Source organism: Setaria italica, chromosome III (genome assembly GCF_000263155.2).
Source record: "Setaria italica strain Yugu1 chromosome III, Setaria_italica_v2.0, whole genome shotgun sequence".
Taxonomy (NCBI): Eukaryota; Viridiplantae; Streptophyta; class Magnoliopsida; order Poales; family Poaceae; genus Setaria; species Setaria italica.
Window position 1 is genome coordinate 13,933,270 of NC_028452.1, and position 25,248 is coordinate 13,958,517.

General features: G+C 46.0%; 5 protein-coding genes across 7 annotated transcripts; 3 read left to right on the top strand and 2 right to left on the bottom strand.

The window, feature by feature from the left end:
- The first annotated feature begins 899 nt into the window (after nucleotides 1-899).
- LOC101770512 (general transcription factor IIF subunit 2) lies at nucleotides 900-4,123 on the top strand. The gene is made up of 6 exons (XM_004961501.4): nucleotides 900-1,312; nucleotides 1,942-2,053; nucleotides 2,901-3,031; nucleotides 3,115-3,189; nucleotides 3,422-3,571; nucleotides 3,710-4,123. Exons 1-6 carry the CDS (start codon nucleotides 1,091-1,093, stop codon nucleotides 3,827-3,829), a joined length of 810 nt encoding a protein of 269 aa, XP_004961558.1. The 5' UTR covers nucleotides 900-1,090; the 3' UTR covers nucleotides 3,830-4,123.
- A 2,233-nt stretch (nucleotides 4,124-6,356) lies between these two features.
- On the bottom strand, nucleotides 6,357-7,346 carry LOC101772129 (zinc finger CCCH domain-containing protein 43-like). Its single transcript, XM_022824779.1, has 2 exons — nucleotides 7,056-7,346; nucleotides 6,357-6,960 (listed from the first exon to the last, which is right to left on the bottom strand). The coding sequence occupies exons 1-2, from the start codon at nucleotides 7,221-7,223 to the stop codon at nucleotides 6,379-6,381; spliced, it is 750 nt and encodes a 249-aa protein (XP_022680514.1). The 5' UTR covers nucleotides 7,224-7,346; the 3' UTR covers nucleotides 6,357-6,378.
- Nucleotides 7,347-9,258: 1,912 nt separating this feature from the next.
- Nucleotides 9,259-13,609, top strand: LOC101771593 (single-stranded DNA-binding protein, mitochondrial). 3 transcript variants are annotated; one of them, XM_004961503.4, is made up of 8 exons: nucleotides 9,259-9,468; nucleotides 10,485-10,561; nucleotides 10,643-10,806; nucleotides 10,939-11,147; nucleotides 11,252-11,352; nucleotides 11,584-11,643; nucleotides 12,007-12,076; nucleotides 13,349-13,609. In XM_004961503.4, the coding sequence occupies exons 2-7, from the start codon at nucleotides 10,492-10,494 to the stop codon at nucleotides 12,021-12,023; spliced, it is 621 nt and encodes a 206-aa protein (XP_004961560.1). In that variant the 5' UTR covers nucleotides 9,259-9,468; nucleotides 10,485-10,491; the 3' UTR covers nucleotides 12,024-12,076; nucleotides 13,349-13,609. The 3 variants fall into 3 exon arrangements, with proteins under 3 accessions (XP_004961560.1, XP_014660309.1, XP_004961561.1); XM_014804823.2 differs by having other exon boundaries at nucleotides 9,261-9,427; XM_004961504.4 differs by having other exon boundaries at nucleotides 9,268-9,406.
- On the bottom strand, nucleotides 12,800-13,117 carry LOC111256734. The gene has a single exon (XM_022825221.1). The coding sequence runs from the start codon at nucleotides 13,115-13,117 to the stop codon at nucleotides 12,800-12,802; it is 318 nt and encodes a 105-aa protein (XP_022680956.1).
- Nucleotides 13,610-19,445: 5,836 nt separating the features above from the next.
- LOC101772392 (signal recognition particle 54 kDa protein 2) lies at nucleotides 19,446-22,250 on the top strand. Its single transcript, XM_004961505.4, has 8 exons — nucleotides 19,446-19,862; nucleotides 19,979-20,078; nucleotides 20,320-20,624; nucleotides 20,719-20,867; nucleotides 21,089-21,189; nucleotides 21,271-21,425; nucleotides 21,652-21,766; nucleotides 21,845-22,250. The coding sequence occupies exons 1-8, from the start codon at nucleotides 19,632-19,634 to the stop codon at nucleotides 22,126-22,128; spliced, it is 1,440 nt and encodes a 479-aa protein (XP_004961562.1). The 5' UTR covers nucleotides 19,446-19,631; the 3' UTR covers nucleotides 22,129-22,250.
- The last annotated feature ends 2,998 nt before the right edge of the window (nucleotides 22,251-25,248 follow it).

The window sequence follows — 25,248 nt, forward strand, 5'->3', positions numbered from 1 at the left end:
ATTGGATAACCGATGGACTGTTCAATAGATCATAACTTTATTGCTCTGTAACGATGACATTTGTGGAATCTTGAACAATATTTGCTTTGAATAAAAAAATGGCTACCAGCACCGTGGCAGCCAATGGTAGCCAAAAAAAGAATGGCGAAAAAAGGTGCTGGGCGCCAGCTCTTGGTTTTGGCGCGAACATCAACCGGCGCCAACAACCCCTGGTGAGAAGATCAGGTTAGGGTAAAGATCAGGTTATTAAATGAGGAGTGAGAAATAGGATGGCATGTAATTATTAGGTGTAAACATGTCAAAAGCAACCTCATTTAATGCAGTTTAACAACTCAAATTAAACACCTATGGTTAAAAAATAAAGTTGCTTATAATAAGCAACTCAAACCAAACAGGATCTCATGATACTGCGAAGCATGTGCTGATGCAAATGTGCATTTCTTGTTCGAAAAAGCTTGCAGGTCAGGCGCTGCTTGAAGCCGGAGATGAGGCTGCCGGCTGCGTGCCAATGTGCGCTATGCTCACCCCAGAGGCCGAAGCCGCTACCGCCTACCGGCAGCTAGCTCAATTGCTCAAGCACGCGCAGTATCACCGCCCGTCTCCTGCATGGCTTGGAACCGGAAAAACGCACTTGCCAACGCCGAAGGCTCACAGCGCGCACTCACAGTGCGCGGCTGCCAAGGTTCGGGAATCGGACCGAGCGCTCCTCTCCGGCCCCATGTCCGCAGCCGCCGTGCGTGCCGCCGCTTGCAAGTTGCATCTCGCCGTTCTCCGCGGTCTTTCTGGTTCCTTCGCGGACAGGTGGGCCCGGCGAATAGAGATCTCATACAGTCACACTAACAGGTGGGCCCCACCGGAAGCCGCCGTTGAGCGTTGACCTACCCTCCCCGCTCCGCATCACGCCATCCGCGTCGCACGTGCTGTCCCTTTCCGCTTCCGTCCTCCCTCCGCAGCTGTCAGATCGCAAGCCCGAGGCCGAGCCCTAGCGCCGCCGCCGCCGCCCGCCTCCTGCCGCCGGTCCCAGCCCGACTCCGGTGGAACAGCGAGAGCCTTTGCGGATCGGGATCGCACCGCGGCGGCGGGACGACCGATGGGCGAGGAGGCCAAGTACCTGGAGACGGCGCGGGCCGACCGCTCCGTCTGGCTCATGAAGTGCCCCCCGGTCGTCTCCCGCGCCTGGCAGGCCGCCTCCGCCTCGTCCTCCTCCGACGCCGCCAACCCCAACCCCGTCGTCGCCAAGGTCGTCCTCTCCCTGGACCTGCTCAGCACCGAAGAGCCTTCCCTCCAGGCAACCGAAGAGCCTTCCCTCCAGGCAAGCCCCCTCCGCCCCCATGCTGTCCCTCAGATTTGATTTGTAGAATCTGCTTGAGCAAACTGACGGGGAATTCGTGATGATCGTTGGGGTTGGCTAATTGGCCGCCACACTGAAAGCGCTTGCATGCTTGAACAACTCGCGTGCCTGTTTGAGTGAGTCGCGTGATTTAGGTGTTTATATTTGGATGCTCTAGGGTTGGAGAGAAATGTGCATAGGTTTAAGCGTTGGAACGGGAATTTAAAATTTTCTTCTAGATTACAGGAATTGGTTTTGAGGACACAGGGTAAACTGTATATATTTGGAAGGAAGACCAAGAGGTGGAGTCGACAGTAGCGGAGTAGCCTGCTATAGGAGACGGCACTAATTAAATTGATATTCAAGCAAAGCAAGTGTCCCCGTTTCAGTTGATTGCGTAGTCTCTGCAGTCTACATACACTATGAACAGTACATCAGTCTTGTTGCAAATTGCATTAGTGATTGCAAATCCTTGGATGTTTAATTTGAATAGCTGATGCCATAATCAGCCGTTTCTTGGTGTTATTTCTGCTCATTCTGTGCTTGTTTCATATTCATCATCTCTTGCTTTCGGTGCCTATTATTCTCACATCATGCTATTGGAATCACAGTTCAAGATGGAGTTGGCTCAAACTAATAATGCTGGCAATACACCTAAAAGCTACTCTTTGAATATGTTCCAAGATTTCGTGCCTATGTGTGTTTTCTCTGAATCGAACCAAGGTAGGCTCCAAATTCACTGCTCATCAGCTTTACACTGCTTTACTGCACACCTCTCTGTGGATGATTTTGAAGTCAAATTTTACTGTCCAGATAGACATGATTTGCCTTTGTCCTTGCACGTAAGATATCAATTAACTCTTTGGTGTACATATATCATTCTAGTTACACAGTGATGTTGTTTTGGTACATGTACAATAATAATCTTGTGGAAACAGTCAAGTATGCCAAACTATTTTATGTGTATGCCACATATGTTTAGTATTGCACATTTTCTACAAGAGTGATATGGCTATATTTTTGAAACATTTTTGTGTGTTAGAAATTCACTAAAATCCCTCCCCTTTTTATTAGCTTTTGCGTTATAGTGATTTAGTCACCTGAAGTAAATTCATGCAATTATGCATATGCACAATTAGCATTTGTCTGACAAAAACGTGGCTAAGCCGTTATTATGTTTTACAATATATGTAGATTGTTTGGTTCACAGTAGGTTGCTATTGTATGCTGTAGGGAATTCATGCTGATGCTAAGAAACTTTTGCATAATCTGTGCATGTTTATTTATCTTCTGAGAAAGCTATTTAGAAATAAATATGAAAAATAATGTCATATATTAAGTTTTACCTAAACAGTTAAACTTATCTGAGCTAACTGTTCCCAGATTGATTTAATTATTACTATGATTTTTTAAAAAAATAATCAGCTGTCATCAGGTGGGTGTTACTGGTACTGTTCACTTGCAGGTCTACTGCTTGCAACCAATTGGAAAGTTTACAAATTTCCAGAGTTCTGTTTTATGATTCTTGAATGATTTTTGGGTTCTTCCAATAGCGCCCTACTTGTTGCAGGGAAACTTTCGTGCGAAGGAAAAGTCGAGCATAAATTCGACATGGAACCTCACAGTGATAATTTGGTGAACTATGGAAAGTTATGCCGTGAAAGGACACAAAAATATATGGTTAAATCTAGACAAGTGCAGGTAGAGTGGTTTGATGGTTTTATTACCTTACTATGAAAATTTTCTGAAGTATTGTGGTTTACCCTTCTGTTGATCACTTGTAGGTACTTGACAATGACCATGGAATGAGCATGAGACCACTGCCTGGCATGGTTGGTCTAATACCTTCTGGTTCAAAGGTAGTTTCATGTTGCGCTTCAACACCTGAGAAATAAATTTCTCAGTTGCCATTAATGATGGAAATCAATATTTTTATGTTAGCTATATGGTCGTTGCTTGGAAACAGTTTGCATTGTTGAATTTACGGTTCTTTCTGGTCTCGCATTGTCAAATGTCAATCATGTCACCAGTCTCTTCATCCTGAACTATCAATTATAACTTCTCTTATCTTGTTCATTTTTGGCTTGTCAGGAGAAGAAGAAGCCAACACCAACCAAACCATCTGATGTGAAAAGAACTCGTAGGGATCGCACGGAAATGGAAAATATTATATTCAAGCTTTTTGAAAGGCAGCCTAATTGGGCACTAAAGGCGCTAGTGCAAGAAACTGACCAGCCAGAGGTATTTTTCTGGGCTCTTTCCTAATATGTTTAGTAGGGAAATGCAGTTGCTATGACAAACATATTTCAACCATGGATGTTTTTTTTTATTGTTCTCTAAGAGCTCATGCAGTTTTTGTTTGTCCTCAACTTTGTGCAGCAATTCCTGAAGGAGATACTGAATGATCTCTGCGTATACAACAAACGAGGACCGAACCAGGGGACGCATGAGCTCAAGCCAGAATACAAGAAGTCCACCGGCGACACTGATGCTGCTTGAAGATGCCAGTCCATCTTATATGTTGTTGCATGAGTGAAAGATACTGATCACCTGTTGGCCTGACGTGCGGAATCATTAGTTCTCTGTTGGTAAATCAGGCTACATGTAAACATGATATCATTCAGTTTCATTTGTGTGCTTTGAGAGGCATTGTTTGTAAGGAATTTATAAGCTGGATATAAATTGTTTACAGAAAGGAAAAAAAGAACTGAAACTACATGTAACAGTCTGAATTACTGGATGGACAGTCTAAATGATGAGTAACCATGTCTCAGAGACTTGAGCGACTTTAAATTCATTCTTTGCTAGAGATAGGCTCAATGCTGGATCATGAAGTTTGCCAGCACTGGTCATCCTCCCATTCATTCTTTGCTAGAGCTAGGCTCAATGCTGGATCATGAAGGTTGCCAGCACTGGTCATCCTCCCATATCCTAGTCGCTGGTCTCATCATCTGTGTCCGTGGTGGAAGTGCACTTGCCATGTGGAGAACTGGATATTACCGCATAGGTCCTGCTCAATCCTGCACGCCCGCATCTGCTTCCACCACCAGCTTTTGCTAGGACGGCGCCGGCCACCACGACGGTCTCATCATCTGTGTCCGGGATGCTTCCAACCATGATGGCTTACGAGTTACGTCTGGCGGCGTCAGCGCTTAGTGTCGACAAACAAGATTGGCACTGCTAACCGGGGGCTCCTATGGATAGATAGAGGTTAAGGGCTTGTTTGGGACTGCTCCGCTCCAAAAAAAATAGCTCCACTCCACCAACTCCACCTTTTGTCAGATTTACTCCACCAACTCCAGAAAAATAGGGAGCTGGGTACCTGTTTGGCTACCGGATCCAAATTCAGCTCCAAAAATTATAGGAACAAGTGGGAATAGTCGTTTTTGCCCAAAGGTTTTGCTCTGTGCTACAGTTCCGCGCTACAGTACCATGCTACAGTGCCGCGCTACAGTACCCATAAGGTCATGCACTGCTCATGTTTCTTTTTCACATGGAAAAAAAATTTTCGTACTAGATAACAGATCCATTACTTGTTCCAATAAAAATTAAAATTTGTTTCATGTGACATCAAATGAAATTACAAAATTAACCACACCAATATTAACTAGTTCCAAGCAAGAGAAAGAGCGGTGGCCAACTCATCACGAAATACATCCATAGTTGGAGCATTGGCATTCGAAGTAGACCCGTCCGACGCCAAGGGAGAAACTGCATATTTGTTATACCTTTCCGGGATAGTAGGTATGTAATTAGGATCACGATCAAACCGATCAAAGTCAATGTCTTCACCTCCATGTTTACGGATATAATTGTGAAGGACCATAGTAGCCACAACAATCATCTTTTGCTTGTACATAGGGTACGGTGGCATCTTGTAGAGAATTTGCCACTTCATTTTTAATAATCCAAATGATCTCTCAATAACATTGCGAATAGATGAGTGAACACGATTGAACCTTTCCGCGGGAGTCTTTGGTTCCATACCCCTATGCCATTCGGGTAAATGATACCTTTCACCCTTGTACGGAGCTAGATACCCAGGGCGATTAGGATAACCCGCATCAACAACATAGTATTTGCCTGCAAAATGAGAAGATAATATAAGTTATTATTTGTTCAGCACTAGGACAAGTAAAACATAAATCATATGAAGACGATGTTACCTTGTGGAGGATGTGGGAAGAATTCTTCGTCCACTCTAATTGCATTGTACAGCACACTTGTGTCATGCATAGCTCTGGGTTGACCCGTGGATACATAAGTGAAACGCATGTCGAAATCACAAACAGCTAGAACATTTTGTGTTGCCATTCCGGTTTTCCCAATATATCTTACCATCTCCTCAGGTGACAGAGCGACACGAATATGAGTACCATCAAGAGCACCTATGCAATCTTTAAAGTGTGGATATGCACGTCTGTCATCTCTTATCCTTTTATGGACAATAGGGAAGTTTGGATTTTTTGTCTAATGAAATCCTTTGCCATAGCAATCAAACATAATAAGACCTCATCAAATTTCCTACTTATAGTTTCACCAGAGTGGTTGAATCTATTTTGAGCTCTCCTATTTGACTCATTTCCACCCAAAGTGTATAATAAGATGGTCAACATCTCAAGCGTGTTCATATGCATCGAAGGTTTTAGCCCATACCTTCCCACCAATAAATCATGAAGATCCATAAGTATTTTCTCATTCATACGAAGTTGTCTATGGCATTCTCCTGCATTCCTTATTGTCTCCATCAACCATCCCATGCCACTAAGGTTTGATATTCTTGGTGGGTTTTTATCTAGATACAGATCGACATAAATTTGAGCTACTTGAGCACCACCAAGAACTAAACTCCAAAACTGCGCACTCTCCTCACTACTATCACTCTCACTCTCGGACACCTGCAATTTGACATGAAACAAAATAACATGAATACACCATTGTTCAAGTGACATTAATACAAAAGGTTCAATGATGACAAAGTTCAAGTGACATTAATAAATAAAAACAAAAATGGTGTCCACATAATTGAAAAAAACAAATGGTGATCTTCAGTTCCCGTATTTGACGTTGAACTTCCTCGTAAGCCAACCGAATCTAATGTCCTTAGTTGGAAGTGTCATGAACATGTCCCTTTGATCTTTCTTCACCAACAACTCAGTAGCAATAAAATGCTCATCGGTACCATACCCCGCTCCACAATCCAAAACAAGATCCATTACTTGTTCAACAGTAACTTCGCCAACCTTTCTTGATGTGAAAGCCTTGGCTTGTTCAGCTATCTCACTCAATTTTTCTTGAATCACAAGTGCGGTTCCTGTTTTTGCTTTCTTTCCTTTGTCTATGACAACCCTCGATCTTCTTTTTGCATTGCCAATGGATGGAGATACCTCCTCAATGTCATTCACAGCAACACCTCCATTATCCTCAATGTCATCCCCACCACCATCAAGGTTCTCACCAACATCAAGGTCTACTTCAATAGGAGTGTCATCATTTTGGGGTATGATAGGGTTCGAAGTCATAGGGTTCCAATGATCTGTTTCATCATTAATGATGTCACCAAACATAACGGTCAAATCATCCACATTTTGCAGAGGTTTTGTCCTGAACCCGCCGCATCCTGGGATAGCCTGTAGTGAAAAATAAGATAAGAAAATAGTGTTAGTTATGAGTGAGTAACGAGTATGAATGATTCATTAAAATTTTTAAAAAATTACATCCTCACCTTTCTTGCCTTCCTCCACCACTCATCGTCCATGTCAATCACACCCTTTGTTCTATCCCAACCTGTTCCTGTTTGCCTCTTCATTAATCTATTCCATGCTGATAATTTTGTCTTCAACTTGTCCCACTTGTTTTTCAATTGCATCTTGCTAAGATAAATTCCTGTCATCTGATAAAACCTATTTGACACTTCTGTATAGCCTACAGAGTTCAAATGTGTATTTGGTCTATTGCCTTTCTTAACTTGTTCTGCAAACAAGTTACAAACAATCGATGTGTATGCGTCGGTCCAGTCCATCATATCTCCCTGACCATGTTCAACGTCAGAACATTCCCATAACAATGTTTTGTGGTTAATTCCAAACTCAAGGTCAGAACGTCTTTTCTAATAAAGACTATTTAGCTCACAGGTTGTGTACTAATTAAGCATATATGTATCTTGCAGCATCCACGTCAGTTTCCTACTACTACTAACATAATATTTTTGTTACTGTTGTTCCATCCATTCAATACCAAGCAAATGTATCAACGTATATGAAACGTACACCAAGGACAATTCACATACCTCCTCTTCGTCATTCTTCTTCGCTGCCCTAGAGGGCTTCTTGCTCTGTCCTTGGCCCCGACCTCTTCCTGGCCGCTTCTTCCCACGGCCATGGCCGACACTTGCATCTTCGGCACCAAGAACAACCTCATCCAAGTCAGCCTCATCGTCGGCCAGGGGCTGCTTGCTGCCAGTATGGGCACGGGCGCCACGCCCGCCCACCGCCAAACTACGGCCGGCCGCGCCCAAGCCACGACCGAACCCGGCCTGGCCGACAGGCACGAACTCATCCAAGTCAGCCTCATCATCGGCCATCATCGTCCTATTGCCGGCATAGGCACGGGCGCCACCGACCAAGCCACGGCCGCCCACCGCCAAGCCACGGCCGATTTTTTCCAGGCCGCCGGCGCCCAGGCCACGGCCGGCGGCGCCCAGGCCGGCGGCACCCAGGCCACGGCCGGTTTTTTCTAGGCCGGCGGCGCCCAGGCCACGGCCGGCGGCGCCCAGGCCGGAGGCGCCCAGGCCGGCGGAGCCCAGGCCGGAGGCGTCCAGGCCGTAGGCGCCCAGGCCGGAGGCGCCTAGGCCGGCGGCGCCCAGGCCGGCGGAGCCGAAGCCACGGCCGCGCGCGCCCAGGCCAGGGACAGCCGCGTCGGAATCCGGGGAGTCGACCAGGGCGCCGGTCGCCTCCAAGTCCTCGACGGCCACGGGTTCCGCACCGTCGGCCATGGGCGGCGAGTCAGACGCGGGGGCGGCGGCGGAATCACCGGCGGCGCCCAGGCCGGAAGCCGTACGGGCGGCGGCGGGCGGGCGGCAGAAGCTGTACGGGCGCCCAGGCCGAGTCGCGGAACAGAGTCGGCCAATCCGGACGGTCATTTTTTTTCTTACGGTACTGTGTAAAGGGTGGCATTGGTGGTAATTTCTACCCAACTCCAAGAGGGGTTATAAAAGTTGTTTTTTGAGAGCACCCTTTGAGGAGCTCCAGGAAAATCTTGGAGTTGCCCCCCAGATCCACATTTTTTTTGGAGTTGGTATAGTTGGAGCTGGAGGTGTTTGGCAAGATGAAGCTGGAGTGGAGCTATTTTTTTTTGGAGCGGAGCAGTCCCAAACAGGCCCTAAAACTTTCGAAACATCGTAACCCATTATAGCATCATCCAGCACAACAAAAGTCCACCAAACACTATTTTACAGAAAAAATATTGTCAATATTTTAAAAAAAAGTTGGATCAATATTTTTCAAAAAAAGTTGGACCAACATTTCTTAAAAAAAGTTGAACCAACATTTATTCGAAAGAAGTTGAGCCAAACACTTTTATAAGAAAAAGTTGAATCCAACATTTTTTCAACTGTCTTCCTCGGCTCCGGCGGCCGGTGAGCCCGACAGGGAGCTGCGGCGGCACGGGGAGGTAGCAGGGCCAGGCCATAGCGGTGGGGCTGGCAGCGACGGCGTGGGCCTCGCATTGGAGGCAGCAGCGTAGGCAGCGGAGGGAGGAAGTGAGTCTAGGGTTTGGATTTGATTGGACTTGACTTACCTATTTCTTGCACGAATTTGAAAGATAACTCGATTCTTTCGGAAGATGGATAGGATTTCCGCTGCTAACCTTGTATTACCAGTTTATTTGATGCCTGGGCCTAACTATCTAGTAACTTCTGGTGGGCTTTTGTGCTACTGTCTGGCCCATACCCATTCTCTTTGTTCCTCCTCTCTCTTCTTCCCCAACTCGGCAGCAAACGCACGAGCTCAGAAGTCCAGAACAGAACGCAGGCAGACCTGAGGCGGCGGGCGGCGGCATCGGAGAGAAGAAAAGCAGGTATCTCGCCGCCAGCTTTAGGTACCGCCACCCATTCCTGCAACCGGTCGCTCTCTATCTCGGTATGAACTGCAATCCCCGCCGTTTCCCCATCTCACGGCGCAGCAGGTTACTGATATGCACCATGCACGAGAGGTGTTCGTTCATATGCCTCAATGGTCTGTCCTTGTCATCTCATCGTTGGCATGTTCCCTCCGTGTAAATGTTAGTCCCATCATGCTGTATAAGCGCTTTCGATTATTTGTTGCGACTATTTTCGTGGTCCAAAGTAAGGCTCTTGCCGTTTCGTTTCTAGCGACCATATTGCCTTAGATGTAAGTGTACAACTGGGCATGATTATGGATGAGTACAGAGAAGAGAGATAGAGGACCTATGGAAATGAATGGAGGATTCTAGTCTGATGACATGTCCATGCTGTTTCTTTTGGAGGGATACTGCAGTGAGGTTTAAACTCTGTATGTCAATAGTGTTTAGGTATATTGTTCAGCTATTAGATGCTCATAAGTGATGCTCATTTTGCGCTATTCAGAAAAGAATTAGTAGTGACTGGATTCAAATTGTCAGCCCTTGTATTATATTGCCCCATTATTAGTTTTATAACTCCTACAATTAGTCCATGCTTGGATAAAGAATAAGTGTCTAATGAAAAGTTGTGTCACTTTGAGGATAGAATGACCTGCACCAGGTTTATCGAAGAGGAAGATTGAAGTCCACATTTATCATTTTGTCTTCTGCTGTCTAGAGTCTGTACAAAGTGTTCGACCATTCATATATAAAGTGTTCCTCTAATGCATTTAGTTGTTCTGAAGCTTGTTTTAGCTTCTGTGCACTAATTTCTCATCATTCTAGTCATGCTGTTCAGATGATCAGCTGGTATCTTGATGCATCATTTTGTCATTTTCCTTTTTACTGTTAACATTAATAAGGTCATAAAAAGCTTTAAAGAATAGTATGCTAAAGTGAGAATTTGAACTAACTTGCTCTAATGCTTTCTTTTAAGTTCAAGGAGGGCAGCAAGAAAATCGCAATATTGCATTTATGTTTATATCTTCTAACCTCATTTTCTCTATTCATGTAGATTCACCATGAGTCATGCCAGCACTGGATTGCTGAAAGGCTTGAGGAGGGTCTTAGAACAGCACAGGATTTCAACTGGTAGGTATCTGTTTCATCAGTATTCTATGATATATACATTTACACTGAGGTGCAAGCTATATTAAACCTTTCTCTCTGCAGTTTTCTGCAGACAATCACGAGCTTGGAGTTCTACTGTGTCTTTTTCTGACCTTGATGAGAAGGGTGATATGGACATTGACGATGATTATACAGATTCAAAGAGAGAGTTACAGCCTCATAGTGTAGATCCCAAAAAGGGTTGGGCATTCCGCGGCGTGCACAGGGTATTGAACATAAATGGAAATCCTATATATTTATATGAAGTGATTCCTTTCATGTTCAAGGAAAAAAGTGATTCCTTTTGTTTTGGTTTTGAGGAGCCTAATTTTACATATATTGTTCTGTTCTCTTGCTAGGCTATCATCTGCGGCAAAGTTGGACAAGTGCCTGTGCAAAAAATTTTAAGGAATGGACGTACAGTAACTGTTTTTACCGTTGGAACTGGTGGTATGTTTGACCAGAGGGTAATTGGGCCTGAGGATTTACCCAAGCCAGCTCAGTGGCATCGAATAGCTGTTCATAATGACCGCCTAGGTGCTTATGTTGTCCAGAAGCTGGTGAAGAAGTATGTGGTTTGAATCAAAATATCCTCCTTTTCATCTCTGATACAGCTATATTTGTCCTTTTCGCGATGAATGATGTTATATTTGTTCTTTTGCCTTGTGTCAGTTCTGCAGTCTATGTTGAGGGTGACATTGAAACCAGGGTCTACAATGACAGCATTAATGATCAAGTCAGAAACATACCTGAGATATGTGTACGACGTGATGGTACGCTGATTCAACAATCAGCCTTTTCCTAATAATGTTTCTTAGTGAGAATACATTCTATATAAGTAGTTTTCATAGTTAACTCAATGGTTTTTTATGTACTAACAATCATTCAGTTCTCGTTTCGATTCAAGTATGTTCTTTTTGTATGGTAGTGTACACCTGCCTTTCTATTTCTGTGTCCCTCCATTGTGCAAAAGCCTTATGTTTGGATAACTATTCTTTGCACAGGCAAAATTCGTTTGGTTAAATCTGGGGACAGTGCTGCTAACATATCATTAGATGGGCTCAGTAAGTTCACTGAATATCTTGAGATTCTGATATCATAAGAAAGTACACACCACAAATAGAAAATATAGGTATTTGATCCTTTTAGACAAACAAAAACTTGTTTGATCTCATCAAATTAGTTTCTGTTTGATCTTTTTTTGAATGGTGTGTATGTAATTATTAATTACTATTTTAGTGTCCACCTAAATTCATAATTTGTCAAATCAGTTGATAGCATGAAAAACTTGAAGTATTTGAAATATGGCAATTCAGTAGTCCTTCGGCATACACTTGAAAAAATGGGATAGCTATCCATTTATTACCTTTTCTTAGTCCATGTTTCTCGTTCACACAAATGGTAATAACAGCAAAATTTGGTCGCAGGAGAAGGGCTGTTCTAGTTATAGTTAAGGATGCCAATGCAAGCAGATCATGAGGTTGCTTCTTGCTTGAGGCAAGTTTGAGTATTTTTGTTCTTGTTATTATAAGCAGTGCCAATTTAAGCATAATGCTTGCATGCCGCTCTGACTGGATTTTCATTTGTTTGAACTTTGGGCTTATAGTGCCAAATTTACATATCTGCAGAACACTTCAGCCCTCAATGAAATATTTCCCTCTATACTTTAGTGGTACTATCTTTACCATGTGATGCACATCTTCCATTATCCAGGCATCCTCAATCCTCATGTTGACTTTCTTGAAGTAAAAAGGAAAGCTTAATAAATTGAGTAAAATAACTGTTCACTCTCCGCACCATAAGAACTGAAAAGGAAGAATTGACTTCTGAATACAAATTATCAGAATCAATTGAGTAAAATAAACAAGCCACCAAATGAATTTTCTAGAATTGAAAACAAAGAAATGTGGAAAGGAAGAAGCAAGTGAAAACAGAAATGAATTTTTTACAAATGTTGTTTCAGAAGAAGAAAGTGTAAAGAAAAGAAGCTAGATGTATTCCTGTGGATGGCACATGATTCATGCACTGATCTTAAAACCGCAGATTAATAAGATTGCTCGTATTTACACTTGACATGCTGCCTCGCAATATATAGAAAAAAACTTATAGGAAGATAACACTTAGTAGATTGAGAGACTCTCACATCAATGCACTCACCTTAAGGCAACTAAAAGCATCTTCGTTGACAGCCCTCAATTGCGAAGCTTCTTTCCTACCTTGCTACAGTTGACGTGCCTTTGACGGTGTTGCTGGCCTCATCTTGTCCCCTGACCTCCTCCTGAGCATCTGCTTCATTCCATCAGCTACCCGAACTGCTGGGCTTGACAGCGGCATCCTGCAGAATTCCTTATGAGCCTTGATAGCCTCTTCAATTCCATCCTGGCTGTTCCTGTCTTTACTGAGTTCATCCCTTACAGCCTCTGAGCATAAGCCACAAAGCCATTTCCCTCCAAAGTTGCCCTTGACATTATCTATGTATTCCTGGGTGCAGTCCTCTTTGAGGCCACAGCAAGCACACCTCGCCGATTCAATGTCCATCTTCAGTGCTCATGAAAGCAAGGTGTGTGAGCCAGCATAAGCGTAGAAATAGAGCCGGAAAGCGATAACAAGGAGGGAGAGGGAGACAACAGGTATCAGCAGGGGAATAATTGGGGCCTCAGCTCTGAGGACTAGGTTGCTACTTGTATGGAAAAATTGGACAGCTTGTCTTTTCCTATGGATTATATTGCTTAGCTCTGATTGATGATTGAAATTTTGGGATTTGCCCAGGCCCATTGTATCTTGAGCAGTGCACTAGCTTGTGAAGGCCTATGATCTGCATCGATGGCTGCCGCTTCACATGGCTGTAACTGTGATGAAGGTACGAGTAGCAGCAGAAGCCTGTACCATTGATTAGAAAATGCAGTAAAACTTGGTTCACCCATTTCTGCTTGTATATCTTCCTCCATGTTTTTTGGCACCTAAACAATCGTTTATGAAGCAACACTTTTAATTTTTCTCTGAAGCAATAACAGATGGTTTATTGTTTCATATCTGAGAAACTATTGGCCAGAGTTTCATATACTTGACATGCTGGTCCTAAAGACCTAAACTCATAATAGCTCCTCAGGTTGCCTGTCGGAATATCGAACTGGTACTTTTACTCTTGTCACCTCCATCGTATGCTAGTTCTTTGCTGGGCCCAGGGCAGGTTAGCAACTTGTGCACTGTGTCCAGATAAGAGGCCTCTGTGCCGTGGTTCTTTTGCTGAAGGCTTTGATGATGAGACTCTTGAAGGAATGCTTGGAGCCTTGGATCATGAGAGAATTGCCCTGAGGATCCACTTCTTCGTTCAAGCACCTCTGAGGTCTTCTGCTCACCCTTGCCGTGCTGCAAGAAACATTACCTATTTTGGTTGCCTCCCCCGGTTTATCTTGGAAAATGTTGCAAGTTTTTCCTCCGCTTTGCTCTCCGGCTAGAAAGGATTTCCTTGATCCCCGGCCGGGAAGGCAGCGCCAGTGCCCTGGCGTGGACGTTGCCGGCTGAGATCCCAGCCGTCGACATCACTGGCCGTGCCGCCGTAGATCTCGGTCGCTATGCGCCATAACCGCAGGCCTTGTCAATGTCTCCCCTCGTTCGTCGAGTAGCGCATCGCACCTGGTAGTGGCTGGACCAAGAGCCGGTACTTATCACTCGTAGATCCGTCGTCCATGCTACTAAACCAGATCACGTGTTAACTTGTGCCGAGTAGCCCAAGCAAGGTATATTGAACGTTTTCTCTGCCCAAAACGCCAGTAAAAAGACGATGGAAACCATGATAACTTTACCTCTGAGCATGTGTAGATGCGCACGAATAGTTGCCAATTTGTTCTCATCCGTCCTCGTCCAGCTGCTCTAGTAGCGTAGCGTACCTACTCTGCGTGCACCAGGATGGGTGACGACGAGAAGGGCCCGGAATCACGGCCTCCGATCCGAGCCCAGCCCTGCGCGTACGATCGCGCGCCCGCGCCGGCCGAGCTCGACCAGGCGGCGCCCGCGAAACCGCCGCGCGCTTATTCCGGGACGTGGCGCGGTCACGGGGGCGCGGCGGGCACCTGGGACAGCGCCCCGCGCGGGCGCCTGCACGCGGTAGAGACGAGGCCGCCAGTTTCTCCCGGCCGGGGGCAAGCGCGGAGGCCATGTGCGCGCGGGCGCGGCGGCCGGGGGTCACGGGCCGGGCGCAGCAAGGGCAGTCTAATGGGATATTGATGATAGTTTCTATCCCTCTTAATTGTTATGCCAACTAAGCAATTTGCTGATATGGCAGTGGATTTATTATGAAGAGAGAAACCATTTCTTAGAGAGGAAACCAATTCCTCACGCGCACCGATGGACCAAGAAACCAGCGAATCTGCAGTGGAGAGACCCAAGTAGTTTCTTCTTGCTTACCGCCGGATCCTTTGCGGCTGCACTGCTGCTACCCATCACTCGAGCTCCTTTACATGATGCACAGAGGATCCGGTACTAGAAGGGAGAATGATTGGTTGGATTTTTGTTTGAACTCTAGATAAAAAGTTGCATTACGAAGGATGATTTCTTGATACAATATCCTAGACTATGGAAACTAAGTTGGTTTCTCCCATTGGGAGTGCCCTAAAGGAACGTTTGATAGCAGGTGCTAGGATCATATCGGAGGTTCGGATGCTAATTAGGAGGACTAACATGAGCTAATTATAAAACTAATTGTACAGATGGAGTCTAATTCGCGAGACGGATCTATTAAGGCTAATTAATCCATCATTAGAAAATGGTTACTGTAGCACCACATTGTCAAATCATGGACTAATTAGGCTTAATAGATTTGTCTCACGAATTAGATTCCATCTGTGCAATTACTTTTGTAATTAGACTATGTTTAATACTCCTAATTAGTATCTAAGGGCCTGTTTGGCAGAGCTCCATGCAGCTTCGGATCCTCGAAAATAGCTCCGCTCTAGATTTTTTCAGCCAAACGATTTTACATCTAGCAACTCCACCACAGATGTGCTCCACGAAAACGGTGGGTCTACCCCCAGATCCATGGATTTGGTGGAGCACTTCAGAGGGTACTCCACGAAATCAAATTTGGTAGAGTTGGAGAAAATTAACCACCACTGCCACTCATTAGTGGAAAATGACTGGCTCGTTCTATTTCTTCTTTCTTCTTCTCCGTGCAAAACACTGCCGTCCTTCCTCTTCCTCTGCTACGCTGTCGTCCTTCTCCGCCCCGCCGGAGCCCCGCCCACCCCGCTTGCCCCTGCCCGCCGGAGCCCCGCTCGCCCCTACTCGCCCCGCTCGCTCCACCCGCCCGAGCCCCGCCCACCCCTGCTCGCCCCTGCCGCTGGAGCGCCACCTCGCCCGTCGGAGATCCTCTACGGCGCTATGACGAGGAGGAGATGCTCGCGGATTAGAGAGAGAGAGAGAACAGCCGTTGGCGCGATGAGGTGGAGCTCGGACTCCGACGTGACGAAACCGTGGCGCAGCAGCAGGAGCAGCCGTCCACGCTCCCGCCGCCGCTGCCCGGCGCCGGGCCAACTGCCGCGCCATGAGCATCGGCATGGTGTCAGCAGAGGAAGGGGACCAGGAGCTTCCTACGAAGGTGGAGGCAGAGGACGTGTGGGATGGGCTACATCGCCGGCGAGATGGACGCATCGCTAGCGCGCGGCGAGGCCCTACCCGCCAAAGCGCCGCCCTGCCCCGCCCGTCGTGGCCCCGCCCAGCCCCGCCAGCGCGCGCGAGGTTGCACTCGCCGCAATGAAGAAGAAGATGCTTTTTTCTTTTTTTATTCTGATGCATGGGCCTAAATTGCTAGTGAGACAAAGACAAGAGCGGAGCTGTACCAAATGCTTTTTAAGATCTCAGATCCACGGTGGAGCAGCTCTAAGGTGGAGCTAGCTGGATCTACGGATCTGGAGCTGTTTTTTTAGAGCTGGAGCTCTACCAAACAGGCTCTAAACATCCGATGTGACAGGTGCTAAAGTTTAACAGAGGTAAACACCCCCTAAGTGGCAACATCACCCCGACCCCATGTGCACTCGTGCTCATCTCAGAATATCTCGTGCAAACATGGTGTTGTCGGTGCGAGCCAGCCTGCCCTACTAGCCTTGCTCCTTCTCCTCTTCCTCCTCCTCGCCACCGCAGTCTATGCGCACGCAGCCGGTTAGGAGCAGGAGGAGGGTGTGGACCCGGAGGTGACGGCGTGCAGGCAGCAGTGCACGCGGCAACGGCAGTTCGACACGACCGAGCGGCGGCGGCGGTGCGACGAGTATGGTCGCGCCAAGCGCTAGGAGGAGGAGCGGGAGCGCGACCGATGCCTGCACGAGAAAGCCCGGACGCGAGCACCGGTGCCGCGAGGCGTACGAGCGGGCCACCCGCGGTGGCGGGGGCAGGGGCGGTGGGCCGGGCTCCTGTATATATTGTTGTGGTAGGTGGATAAGCTATTTATCTTTAAACCCAAGCAACCCAATAAGGCGTTGTTCGTTTCAGCCGGATTGGATTCCGGCCAGGATTACTTCCAGCCCGATTTGAGTGATTCCACTTATGTCACTCAATCCTGTCAGGATTTAATCCTGCCAATCCACTCAAACCGAACATGCACAGGTGGAATCAATCCAGGTCAAGCTAGCAATAGGTGACTGTCAGTCTATGTTCCTGTGCCTGTCACTGCTATATCAAAACCAAGCCTAGTTGTGCAACATTTTGTAACTTATATTCAGCCTAGACCATTGGAGAAAAGAATAGCTATCTATTATCATAATGAGAGAAATTAACAACTGTCATAAAATGTAACAGGAAATATATTTAAATCACAGCTGACAGTTTACAATAGCACCAAACTCAAATGTGCAATAAACAGTACCCAGCTGCATTCACCTATCATTTTAGATCAACTTAGCTGTCTCCAGATCAACAACAGCTAACAGCTAAAGCATAATAGCAAGTAAGGCAATGTGGCAAGAACCGGAGATTAACATTATCTAGAAAAGAAAGAATTCTTGTAGAGTAGATATCAAGGTGGGATAGCAGCTCTTGTTGCATTGCACAACATATATCGACACAAAACTACATCAACAGCCCAACACCAAAACATTAGTAATCTGTATGTCGAATTTGTTCATGACATTGACATCTAACTTTCAAACAGCAATTGCTATTAAGACAATCACGTGTTTGCAGTTTGCTTCAACCTGCCACTGCAAAAGAAGCAGCCACTGCAACCTGCTCCTGCAAAAAAACAAACGAATTGGTGAGAATGAAATTTAACATGGATGGATTTGATTGACATATGGTGCCATATCACAACTAAAAGTTGATTCAAGATAGACATCATAATAACCTTATAGTCATATACGTAAATATGCATAGCATATATAGCTATTTGGAAGGATATATTTATATATAGCTGTCACTTATCTTTAACTTGACTGAATTCATATAGTTCTCCCAAAGCATCATCTCAACAGCATTTTGCATCATATAGTAGAGCCAACAGAGTTAGGATCGATGTGCTGAACTCAAGGCAACCATGTGCTGAATGTTGTTGAGATTGAAAACAAAAGACTAAGGTCGATCTAAAACAGAAGACTGATGTTAGGATAGTATATACACACTATTTCTCCTTAACATTTAGTTTAAGCAAGAGGTCAAATATACTTGAAATAGTACACACTACACAGTGATTGCCGGATATAGCAGTTCTAGCTCCTAAAGATATCCATGAGAAAAGAACCTATTATTTAAACCTTTGAGTTCATATATCAGAATGCAATGCCTTTGAAATCATTTAAACCTCCATTTCCTAGTAGAAAAGGAACCTATCATTCAACTACACAGGATGCTAGCAATTGCGCTTCTTGAATAATCAACAACAAATCAGTGATGACTACTCGATAATCGCCAACAGATTCACCACCCACGCTCACTGCCCGAGGCACTGAGTCGCCGGGTTCCCCACCCACGCGTACGCCGCGCGCGCCGCCACCGCCGCCATACGAGCCGTGCCCGCACCGGCTCGCGCAGAAGCCCTCCACCGCCACGTCCTGCGCCGTGAGCACTAGCGCGACGCTGCCACCCGCCTTCACCGGGCGCACCCTTACCACCAGCGCCGGGAGCTGGGACGTCTTCAGGCTCTTCCTCAGCGAGCAAGCTTCGTCTGAGACCTGCCCAGCCAGGATCAATCGACGAAACAAGAAACCTAGGGCGATGGCCAGGAGCAAGAAACCTAGGGCGAGAGGGAGAGAAGAGAAGGCGACGGCTTACCGGCGAGAAGGCGGCGGTCGCTGTCGCGGTGGTGGTCGTTGAAGATGTGCTGTGCCGCCACGCCATCACCTCGCGCTGCCACACCGCCACCTCTCGCCGCCGCCTCGTTGCCTCGCGTGCCGCCAGTGGAGCGTCTGTCTCCTCGTGTCGCGTGGTCAGGAACCGATCTGGGAGGAATGAGGTAGGATCGATTCCGGGCCGAGGAAGAAAGGATTGAAATCGTTCCTGCCCAGATTTGATTCCGAGCCAGACCAACCGAACAACAATTCTTATATGTTGGATCGTATTTGTTCCGGACTGTTCCAATCCGTCCGGATTGAGCTGCATTCCAGTCCATTCCGATCAAACCGAACGGGCCCTTACACGTATCCGAGTCGTTTCCTGGCCATCGCACGAGTTGCAGCCAGGCCTCTCGATGCTATATACACCCGGCCCGGACCCGCACCTCTCTCGAGTCATCACCGTTGGCCCCGCGCGCCAGATCCAACGCCTTCCGATCCGCCGATCGCTTGATCCAGCGGCTGAGACCCCGCCATCAGCGTTGGCAACCCCTCAGCACGGACGCCGCCACTCGCCAGGCCCGCCACGAGTCGCCACGAACACTGGAGCCGCCGCAACCGACCCAAACACCACCGAGACCGTACCGGCTGGCCACATCGCCCTAGCGCCCCCTGATCGCACCACCGCGCCGCCCATAGCTCTATCGACGGCGAACGCCCTCGAGAAGACGCCGCCGCCGCGGCCCCGTTGATCGATCGACCGATCGTCCCGTGCCGTCGCTCCCGCCAACGCCAAGATGGTGCTCGCGCAGCTGGGCGGGAGCATCGCCGGCGCGCTGGCGCGGATGGGCAAGGCCACCGTCGTGGACGAGAAGGTGCTCGCGGAGTGCCTCAACGAGATCTCGCGCGCGCTCCTGCAGGCCGACGTCCGCTTCGAGACGGTGCGCGACGTCAAGGCCAACATCAAGACCACCGCCAACCTCGACGCGCTCGCCGCGGGCACCGACAAGCGCCGCGTCATACAGAAGGTATACGTGCCGAACGAATCGCCCCCCTGGATCGCTCGCAAGCCCAAATTCGGAGACAGCTTACGGAACGGACGGAGGGCTAATTTCTCTGTTGCCCTGGTGATGATCTTTTGCAGGCCGTTGTGGGTGAGCTATGCAGAATGCTGGATCCAGGGAAGCCGTCCTTCACGCCCAGCAAAGGGAAGCCCAGCGTCGTCATGTTCGTCGGCTTGCAGGGTTAGTATCATTCACCTGGCTAATCGATTGCTCCGTTTTAGGTACTGGACCCATTTAATAAGAAATCATTGTGTTCGTATAGTTGTTTGTAGTTGTGGTGGCATGATATTTCCCTTCTTCTTTTCCTATCTCTGAGATGAGATAGCCCAATGGTTTTTGTTTATCGTTGTTTTCATGTTCTTTTCTTAAGATGCAATGTAGATTTTTTTTAAAAAAAATGAACAATTTTTCATGACTGTAGGTTCTGGGAAAACCACAACCTGTACAAAGTACGCAGATTATTATCGGCGGAAGGGGTTTAGCCCTGCACTTGTTTGCGCTGATACATTCCGAGCTGGTGCTTTTGATCAGTTGAAACAGAATGCATCGAAAGCCAAGATACCGTTCTACGGAAGCTACATCGAATCAGATCCTGTGAAAATTGCTGTTGAGGGTGTAGATAGATTCAGGAAAGAGAAGTGTGATCTCATAATTGTTGATACAAGTGGACGCCACAAGCAGGAAGCTGCTCTCTTTGAAGAAATGCGCCAAGTTTCTGAAGCTACGGTATTCCCACTTCCATAATCTGCAGTATATTCGTCTATTCGATGTAGCCTTTGCACTGCTAATGAGAATTGAACCTTTTTTTCTGTGCGTGCAGAAACCAAACCTAGTGATATTTGTGATGGATGGTAGTATTGGTCAGGCTGCATTTGATCAGGCACAAGCATTTAAACAGAGTGCTTCGGTTGGTGCTGTGATTGTTACAAAAATGGATGGTCATGCAAAAGGCGGGGGTGCACTTAGCGCGTGAGTATTAATCTTCATTTTCTTGTGCATAGTCCACCTTGTGCTATTTCATGCCATATTGCTTTCAAGCGGTATCGTTTAGACTGAGTTGAAACTGTAAAGCTCATTTGGCAATTTTCCTTAGATTACTTTCAGTTATTTGATGCACTTGCACTTCATTCTAGAGTAAATAGGTGAGATTCGGATGATCTGTTTTTTCACATCCTTGTATTTTTTTCCAGGGTTGCAGCTACAAAAAGCCCGGTCATATTTATTGGAACTGGAGAGCATATTCCAGACTTTGAGGTTTTCGATGTGAAACCATTTGTTAGTCGCCTGTTAGGTCAGCAAAATATATTCAATATACGCTGCAATTTTGTGATTCTTCTTTCTATAGTTTACCTAACTTCAGTGTACTTGTTAGGCATGGGAGACTTGTCTGGCTTGATGGACAAGATCCAGGATGTTATGCCTGCTGATCAACTTCCAGAACTGGTGGATAACCTGACTGGAGGTTTCACTCTCAGACTTCTGTACCAGATGTTCCAGAATCTCCATAGTATGGGTCCTCTTGGGCAGGTTATATTAGCTATCGTTTTACTGTTTCAAATCTTGAATATATTTGTTGCTTGCGTTATTGTGATTAGTTTCAGAGGGAATTCTCCATTCCCACGAGTAATATTTTAAATACCTTCAATAGTATAGCTTATAATGTGTCATGAGCATGATTTGTGCTAAGCACATGCAAGATTTTGGTTCATTATAATATTTTAACTTTGCGTAATAATCTAATTCTATCTTGCAGCTCTTCTCTATGATACCTGGGCTTAGTGCCCAGTTTATTGAAAAAGGAAAGGAAAAGGAAGGCCAAGCAAAGATTAAGCGGTACATGACTATCATGGACTCCATGACGGAAAAAGGTGAGCTAACGCAAGATTCTCTTCAATACCCAGGCTGGGCATGTATTCTGAAACTTGACTCTTGTTGTCTACCTGTAGAGCTTGACAACACGAACCCAAAGTTGATGAACGAGTCGCGAATCAACCGGATCGCTCGGGGATCTGGCAGGCTTGTGAAGGAAGTGGTGGACATGCTGGAAGAACACAAGCGAATTGCCAAAATGTGGAACAAATTGCCGATCAACAACAAGAGACTAAATATGAATAACCGTAACTCATTAAAGCCGTTACTCAATGCCCTCCCTGCAAATATGCTGAATCAGCTGGGTGGCCTAAATGGGCTGCAGAATATGGTGAAACAGATGGGGGCTCAAAGAAGATGAGCTAATTAAACTTTTGAAGTCAGGGTGGCAATCTCTAGTCTTAGAAATGTAGACAGTCTGTGAATACTCTTGATGACCACTAAGAATCTAAGCTTTTTGTTGGATGGAAACCTATACTTACTGGGACTGCCTTCTCACGTCAAGTTTTGCCTGGTGTGCTTGAGATGTACTCACTAGGTTAATGAGTATAGAAGAATGCTGAGAAATTGAATTATTCTTCCCTCCTGAGGAGCTGCTTACAAATTTCCATTACGTAGGCAACATACATTCCTTATAGGAATCATCAAAACAGAAGTAGTGTATCTTTCTGAAAATGTTGGACCTCCTGTGATGCATTTACATTTTTTGTGGACAAGGTTGTACATGGAATAGAGGCCCACAAGGCCTTTGCTGCTCCTACAAATTTTAGACCTTATGGGCAGGCTGGTCTTAGCATCTCTGCTTGCAGCAAATCTGACTTACTCGAGGCTGGTAAACTTTTTAGACCCACGTGAAGTTGCGAAATTACAGCCGTTGCTGTGGTAAAATTGTACAGCTGTACTTGTATAATGCGGCCAACTCGAGGTTGCCGTCTTCTATAAGCGACGTGCCGACGTTCCACGCTTTGATTAATTAAAGAAAGCTTTAGGAAAGCGATAACACTTCTTGCTTTATTATTAACTCCCTTTTTCATCTGAAAAGAAAGTAGCATGCCACGGCACTAACTTGCACTATAAACAGATAAAGCTGAGAAGCTGTCTGTTACTTTCTTACTGGTCTACAAGAAACACTTGAACAATTGCATTCAAATCAATCTAGAGTTTTCTTCTTTGGAATGCAATTAATATTTCGGAAAATTTACCAGAACAAAGAAAGCTGTGTATTATGGAATCTATGTTTAAAAATGGGTCAATTTACGACGGTCGTGAAAACAAATTTCGATGCCATTTTCTTTTCTTTTTCTTTCTTTTTTCTGCGAAATATAGAACAGAGGACATGTTCTTTTTTTCCACTATAAAGAACCTAAGGAACTCAGCGATGTTCAGTTCTAGAAGATCTACCTTATTCCTTTCAAAAAAAATAACTATATACAGGCTGAAGTTTAGAAGTTGCAAAGTTGCATTTTACATCCCTCGATCTATCATTAATATATTTTCGATGACCACATCATCAACTCGTTTTAATGCAAGTTACATGCATGTATATGGACGAATTTTGTTCTGTCAAATGGAATCAGCCCACTCGTTGCCTGTCAAATTTGTTCGGTTTGGATTTGCATCTTACTCGAAACAAAAAACATGCGCCTCCGAAGTCGAAGTGGCAGCGCATGGGCGAATTGGCAACCTGGTGTTCAACGGCGGGCAATCCGAGGCACAGGAACAACACTACAACCACCGTTGAAGCGGCAAGCCACTGCTTGGATACATCGAGAGAGCAAGTACGAAAGATCATTTCTGACCCGACCTCACACACATCCTACTGGATTCAGACCAAGCTAACAAGGCTAGATCAGGCCAGGTGCAACCAACTGATTGAATTTGCTAAGGAAAGCTATATATTGTGGATGGTTAGATTTTGCAGATTTTTTTTATGCGGCACAGCTTACAAGAATGGGCCGCATGGGTAATTTTCAGAACAAATAAAAAGGGAGAAAACAAAAGTAGACTACTTTTATGGTGATACTTTGTTATTTTACCCTGCCACAGGTTGATATTGAATAACGTGGTTGACGCTACTAGTTTGATTTTGCACGGAAATTATATCTTAGCATGAACTAAGGTAACCAATTGATTAGATTTCTTATGGTGAAACTTAATTTCTACCTAACTTTAAAGTCTCGGACTATGTACGTTGTTCGTTTTTATAGCTATTTGTTCTTTAAGTTCTAGGCAATTGACTGTCAACAAATAACAAAATACTAGTCGTAACTTTTGTTCATCAATCTCAAGATAGTAGATACCTAAACTTTCGGATGTGCTAACAAAAATAGAGTGTGATGCCTGCATTGATAGTGTAAAATGTGATGCGCGCATTGATAATGTGAATGTGCGGGACTTATATCATCATTGGAGAGGTAGCAATAACAAAGGTTAAAAGAGTAAAATAATGCAGCTCATGAATTACGTGACCTTGCTTGTTTTATGAATTCTACGGCGATGTGGCTAGTAGAAGTTCCTCCTTATATCACGTGTACTATACTTAATGATTACTCCGTCCCAATCACTATTCATTTTAATTTTTCTATAGATCGTAACTTTACTATATATTTAAAATTCTAGAATTCTATATATATACGATGTCTAGATAGAAAAGTTAAAATAAATAGTAATTTGAGATGGATGGAGTATAAAACTATCCTTGAAATGCACATATTAGAATCCACCTCACATGCAAGTTAAAATAGACTAATCCATTAGAAACTATCACTATTTTTTGTCCAGAAACTTTTTCATCATAAGAAGGTGAAAAACATAGTTGGAAAAACTCCAAATGATATTTCTACTTAGGGGTGTTTGGGAGGGGGCTAAACTTTAGCCCCCCATTTTAGCCAGATTTTAGCCTCTCCATGCCAAACAGGAGAGCTAAAATGGAGGGGCCCTCCATAATCCATTAGTCCCTCCAAGAGGTGCTAAAATGGACTAAAGAGGCTAAAAGTGGTCCCCCTTATCCAAAATTCCTCCCCTTGCCCCTCTCTCTCTCCTCCCTCTCACTCCTCCCCGCCAGATCCCACCGCACGGCACCCCGCTGCCTCCGCCTCGCCCGCCGGTCCCACCGCCTCCGGCCGGCCCCTCCGGCCGGCCCCGCCGCCTCCTCCCCTCACTCTCTCTCCCCGCGAGGGGCACCACGGCGCCTCACCTCCGCCGGCCCCGCCGCCGTGCCCCCCGCCCCGCCTCGCTTCGCCTCTGCCCAACCCCACCACCGCTGCCGCGACCGGATCCGAGCCCGACCGGCCCCGCCACCGGATCCTAGCCCGACCGGCCACACCACCGCCTCCGCACCGACGCCGGGGACGCCGCCAGCGAGGAGGACTCGGGCTCCTCTCCACCGCGCTCAACCTCGCGTACAACCTTCTCTGCATTTTGCTCCACGGCTTTCCTCAGCACCCGTATCCCCTGCGCTCCCCTCCGCCACCTCGCTTCC

Excerpts from the sequence above, each read along its gene's own strand:
- LOC101771593 (XM_004961503.4), top strand. The coding sequence starts at position 10,492 with ATGAGTCATGCCAGCACTGGATTGCTGAAAGGCTTGAGGAGGGTCTTA. Across the intron at positions 10,807-10,938 it reads CATTCCGCGGCGTGCACAGG|GCTATCATCTGCGGCAAAGT; the intron begins GTATTGAACATA and ends TTCTCTTGCTAG. Across the intron at positions 11,353-11,583 it reads GATATGTGTACGACGTGATG|GCAAAATTCGTTTGGTTAAA; the intron begins GTACGCTGATTC and ends TTCTTTGCACAG.
- LOC101770512 (XM_004961501.4), top strand. The coding sequence starts at position 1,091 with ATGGGCGAGGAGGCCAAGTACCTGGAGACGGCGCGGGCCGACCGCTCC. Across the intron at positions 1,313-1,941 it reads CCGAAGAGCCTTCCCTCCAG|TTCAAGATGGAGTTGGCTCA; the intron begins GCAAGCCCCCTC and ends TTGGAATCACAG. Across the intron at positions 2,054-2,900 it reads TTTCTCTGAATCGAACCAAG|GGAAACTTTCGTGCGAAGGA; the intron begins GTAGGCTCCAAA and ends TACTTGTTGCAG.
- LOC101772129 (XM_022824779.1), bottom strand. The coding sequence starts at position 7,223 with ATGACAGGAATTTATCTTAGCAAGATGCAATTGAAAAACAAGTGGGAC. Across the intron at positions 6,961-7,055 it reads GGTGGAGGAAGGCAAGAAAG|GCTATCCCAGGATGCGGCGG; the intron begins GTGAGGATGTAA and ends TTTTCACTACAG.
- LOC111256734 (XM_022825221.1), bottom strand. The coding sequence starts at position 13,117 with ATGGACATTGAATCGGCGAGGTGTGCTTGCTGTGGCCTCAAAGAGGAC.
- LOC101772392 (XM_004961505.4), top strand. The coding sequence starts at position 19,632 with ATGGTGCTCGCGCAGCTGGGCGGGAGCATCGCCGGCGCGCTGGCGCGG. Across the intron at positions 19,863-19,978 it reads AGCGCCGCGTCATACAGAAG|GCCGTTGTGGGTGAGCTATG; the intron begins GTATACGTGCCG and ends GATCTTTTGCAG. Across the intron at positions 20,868-21,088 it reads GGCGGGGGTGCACTTAGCGC|GGTTGCAGCTACAAAAAGCC; the intron begins GTGAGTATTAAT and ends ATTTTTTTCCAG.